Source organism: Malurus melanocephalus, unplaced genomic scaffold, assembly GCF_030028575.1.
Source record: "Malurus melanocephalus ecotype Western Australia unplaced genomic scaffold, MMel_1.1 scaffold_1006, whole genome shotgun sequence".
NCBI classification, from domain to species: Eukaryota; Metazoa; Chordata; class Aves; order Passeriformes; family Maluridae; genus Malurus; species Malurus melanocephalus.
This window is the reverse complement of record NW_026624238.1, coordinates 12,132-17,328: the sequence shown is the minus strand read 5'-3', so window position 1 is coordinate 17,328 and position 5,197 is coordinate 12,132. Positions and strand designations below refer to the sequence as shown.

The following is a 5,197-nucleotide window of genomic DNA, read 5'->3' as shown; positions in this document are numbered from 1 at the left end:
GTGCCTCGCTGAAAACCGGGACAAATCCACAGCTCTCAATTCCTCATTTTCCACTGGATTCRGGGGAAAATTCCYGCATTTTATGCTGAAAAMCAGGAATAAATMCCACYRCTCCCAACTCTTTTTTTTCCTGGATTTGGGGGGAAAACCCCACATTTTTCCACAGAATTTTTTCCTCTCRGCTGGTGAAGCATCCAGGGCAAGGCCATTCCCAGAAAATATCCYRGGATTTCTATCTCTAGGGATCACCCACACACACACTGAGCCCATCCCAGTGCCAGGCTGAAAAACCAGGAACGAATCTCAACTGCTCCGAACTCCCCATTTTCTGCTGGATTTGGGGGRAAATTCCYACCTTTTACACCAMAGACTGGGAGAAATCCAACCGYTCCCAAGTCCCTTTTCTGCTGGATTTGGGGGAAAATCCCTGTGTTTTTCCCAGAATTTTTTCCTCCCAGCTGGTGAAGTGCCCGGCCCAGGACAGATCCTGGGATTTCTATCTCTAGGGATCATCCACACACACACTGAGCCCATCCCGGTACCAGGAACGAATCCCAACCGCTCCCAATTCCTGTTTTTGCCGGATTTTGGGGAAAACCCCGTGTTCTTCCCGGGTATTTTCCCTGCCGGCAGGCGAGGCGCCGYTCCCGGGAGCGGGGGATTCCTGAGGTAGCATTCCCGGCCGGGCAGGATCCCGGGCTCACAGCGCCAGCGGCAGCTGCCAGATGAGCAGGGAGCCGTCGGCCGTGGCGGCGCCGCGCCGCGCCGATTCCGCCCGGAAATCGCGGTACCCGCGGCCGCCGGACACCACGGCCAGCGAGGTGATCTCCTTGCGGCCGGAGTCGCGGGCGCAGGGCCGGCCGCGCAGCCACGCCTCGGGCTCGGCGGGGTCGCCGGCCAGCTCGTAGATGGAGCCGTCCTCCTCCTCCTCCTCCTCGTCGTGGTGGGCGCCGGGCGGTGCCTCGGGCGGCGCYGGGCGCACGGACAGCAGCTGGCCAGGCAGGTGGGCGGTGGAGCGCAGCCGGTACTGCAGGACGATGCCCTTCCTGCGCAGCTCCCGCGGCGCYGCCACCTCCGCGGCATCGGCCTCGTCCCCGTCCCCGCCCTCGTCGGCCTCGTCCCGCTCGTCCCGCAGYGCGTCCGGAGCCCACGTGCTCAGGGCCAGCGCCAGGAACTGCACCGGGCCCGCGTGGCCGTTCAGGGACACCATGGCCTTCCCTGGGAATGGGAACAGCGCGGATTGGGGTGGGAACAAACCCAAAGACCTTCCCTGGGATGGGAACAGCGGGAATTGGGGTGGGAACAACCCCAAAGCCCTTCCCTGGGAATGGGAACAACAGGGATTGGGGTGCGAACGAACCCAAAGACCTTCCCTGGGATGGGAACAGCGCGGACTGGGGTGGGAACAACCCCAAAGCCCTTCCCTGGGAATGGGAACAGCGGGGATTGGGGTGGGAACAACCCCAAAGCCCTTCCCTGGGAATGGGAACAGCGGGGATTGGGGTGGGAACAACCCCAGAGCCCTTCCCTGGGAATGACCCCAAAGCCCTTCCCTGGGGACAGGAACAGTGGGGACTGGGGTGGGAATGACGCCAAAGCCCTTTCATGGGGACAGCGGGATCAGGCTGGGAACAACCTTAAAGCCCTTCCCTGGGGACGGCAGCATTGGGTTGGGAATGACCCCAATACCCTTCCCTGGGAACAGTGGGATTGGGCTGGGAATGAACCCAATGTCCTTCACTGGAATGACCCCAAAGCCCTTATATGGGAACTGGAAAATTGGGATTGGGCTGAGAATATCCCAAATGGGATTTGGATTGTTCCACCATGCCCTTCCATGGGAACGGGAAAACTGTGATTGGGGTGGGAATGACCCCAAAGCCCTTCCCCCGGGACAGGAAAACTGGGATTGGGGTGGGAACAACCCCAAAGCCCTTCTCGGGGGACAGTGGGATCAGGCTGGGAACGACCCCAATGCCCTTCCCTGGGAACGATTCCAAAGCCCTTCTCTGGGAACGGGAAAATTGGGATCAGGCTGGAAACGACCCCCAGTGCCCTTCCCTGGGGATGGGAACAGCGGGATCAGGCTGGGAATGACGCCAATGGAATCCCTTTGGACTGAGTCCTTGGGGTATTTTTTGGGGTCTCACCGGTGATTTTGGGGATGCCCTCGAGGCGCGGCACCGGCAGCAGGACGATGATGCCCTGCTCCGTGCCCACCCACAGCGAGCCCGGCACGATCAGCAAGCTCGTCACCCGGATCTGCTTCTGCCCTGCGAGAACGGCAACGGGATAAATCCATGGGAATGGGATCAACCCATGGGAATGGGATAAAGGCATGGGAAAGGGATAAATTCATGGGAAAGGCATAAATCCATGTAAAAGAGATCACGGAAAAGGGATCAATCCATGGGAAAGGGATCAATCCATGGGAAAGGGATCAATCCATGGGAAAGGGATAAATGCATGGGAAAGGGATCAATCCATGGGAAAGGGATAAATGCATGGGAAAGGGATAAATCCACGTAAAAGAGATCACGGAAAAGGAATAAATCCATGGGAAAGGATAAATCCATGGGAAAGGGGTAAATGCATGGGAAAAGGGGTAAATCCATGGGAAAGGGATCATGGAAAAGGGATAAATCCATGGAAATGGGGTAAATCCATGGAAAAGGGGTAAATCCATGGAAAAGAGATAATGGAAAGGGAATATATCCATGGGAAAAGGATCAATCCATGGGAAAGGAATAAATCCATGGGAAAGTGGTAAATCCATGGAAAAGGATAAATCCATGGGAAAGTGGCTGCAGGAGGAGTCGTTAATGGGGTGCCACATCCCAGAGGAGGGGGCAGGAGCTGGGAAGGGATCCCAAACCGACATTCCCTATGCGGGAATGGGGTGGGAGGGACAGGGCTGGAAAAAGGGGAAAAAGGGAAAAAGGGGGAAAAGGGGGAGAAGGGGGAAAAGGGGGAAAAACAAGGATTGGGAACTGATAATAGGATTGTGGAGCTGTGGGATGGGAATGAGGGCGCGATAACCCGGAGGGGAGGGGAGGGGAGGGGATGGGATGGGATGGGATGGGATGGGATGGGATGGGATGGGATGGGATGGGATGGGATGGGATGACCTGGAAAGGAAATGAGGCTGCGATAACCCAGAGAGGGACGGGAATGGGATCCAGGGATCTGGGATCATGGGGATTTGGGATCACAGGGATTTGGGATCCAGGGATTTGGGATCACGGGGATTTCGGATCACAGGGATTTGGGATCCAGGGACACAATTCCCACCCAGCTCTGCCCCTTCTACCCACAAAGCCCCGAACCCTTCCCACCTTCCCCGCCCTGTTCCTTGGGAAATCCCAGGATTCATTGATTAATCGTTAATTAATGAACGAAACTGTCATCGGGCAGAAGTAGGGTGGTCCTGGTGGCCACACTGATCTCATTCATTAACCCAATAATTAATTAATGAATCAATCATTAATGAAGGTCTCACCAGGGAGCAGCAGGATGGYCCTGGTGGCCACGTTGATCTCATTGACAACCCCATTCGTTAATTGCTCAATTAATTAATCATTAATTGATCATTCATTAACTCTCACCAGGCAGGATTTGAGTGGTCCTGGTGGCCACGTTGATCTCGTTCATTACCCCACTCATTCATTAATTACTCCATTAATTAACCATTAACTGATTATTAATTAATTCTCACCAGGCAGGATTTGAGTAGACCTGGTGGCCATGTTAATCTAATTAATTCATTAATTAACCATTAACTAATTATTAATTAACTCTCACCAGGCAGGATTTGAGTAGTCCTGGTGGCCACATTGATCTAATTAATTAATTAATTAACAATTAATTAGGGCTCAGCGGGCAGTATCTGGGTGGTCCTGGTGGGCAGGTTGATTTCATTAATTAATTAATTACCCCGTTAATTAACCCTCACAGGGCAGGATCTGTGCTGTCCTGGTGGCCAGGTTGATCTCATAATTAACCGTTAATTAACCCTCACCGGGCAGTATCTCTGCTGTCCTGGTGGCCAGGTTGATCTCATTAATTAATTAACCATTAATTAACCCTCACCGGGCAGTATCTGTGCTGTCCTGGTGGCCAGGTTGATCTCCTGCAGCAGCTCACGGGTCTCGGTGTGGAATAGGGACAGGGGGCTTGGCTCTCATTGATTACCCCATTAACCACTGATCAATCATTAATTAACCATTAATTAACCCTCACCGGGCAGTATCTGGGTGGTCCTGGTGGCCAGGTTGATCTCATTAATTAATTAATTAACTGTTAATTAACCCTCACCGGGCAGTATCTAGGTGGTCCTGGTGGCCAAGTTGATCTCATTAATTAATTAATCAACCATTAATTAACCCTCATCAGGCAGTATCTGTGCTGTCCTGGTGGCCGAGTTGATCTCCTGGAGCAGCTCACGGGTCTCGGTGTGGAACAGGGACAGGGGGCCCGGCTCTCATTGATTACCCCGTTCATTCATTGACCATCACCCCATTAATCAATCATTAATCAATCATTAATTAACCGTTAATTAACCCTCACCGGGCAGTATCTGGGTGGTCCTGGTGGCCAGGTTGATCTCCTGCAGCAGCTCACGGGTCTCGGTGTGGAATAGGGACAGGAGGCCCAGCTCTCACTGATCACCCCGTTCATTCATTACCCCATTGACCAATCATTAATTAACTGTTAATTAACCCTCACCGGGCAGTATCTGGGTGGTCCTGGTGGCCAGGTTGATCTCCTGCAGCAGCTCMCGGGTCTCGGTGTGGAACAGGCGCAGGGAGGAGCCGCTGTCGAAGGCCATCCAGACCCCGCTGCCCGCCCGCACCATCTGCGTCACGGCAGCGCCGGGCTCGGGGTGCGCCTCGAAACTCAGCTGGGCCGGGGGGAAACATCCAGAAATTCCCAAAATTCCCAGAATTATCAAAATTCATGGAATTTTGAAAATCTCAACATTCCCACAGTTCACAGAAATACCAAAATCTCAGAACTCACAAAATTCCCACAAATCCCAAAATTCCCAGAAATCCCAGAATTCCCAAAATGCATGGAATTCCTAGAAATCCCAAAATTCCTGGAAATCCCAGAATTCCCAAAATCTCCGAACTCCCAAAATTCCCGCGATTCCCAGAATTTCCAGAATTCCCCAAAGTCCCCATAAATCCCCAAATTC

General features: G+C 53.4%; 1 protein-coding gene across 1 annotated transcript in view; it reads right to left on the bottom strand.

Moving 5' to 3' along the window:
- Positions 1-109: 109 nt before the first annotated feature.
- Positions 110-5,197, bottom strand: part of LOC130585928 (rho guanine nucleotide exchange factor 10-like protein) — a gene marked incomplete at its 5' end in the record, with an annotated part of 12,877 nt that continues 7,789 nt past the window's right edge. Inside the window, 3 exons of the mRNA XM_057386609.1 lie at positions 110-1,218; positions 2,151-2,273; positions 4,726-4,948. Coding sequence (XP_057242592.1) covers positions 701-1,218; positions 2,151-2,273; positions 4,726-4,948 — 864 coding nt within the window. The remainder of the gene's footprint in view (positions 1,219-2,150; positions 2,274-4,725; positions 4,949-5,197) is intronic.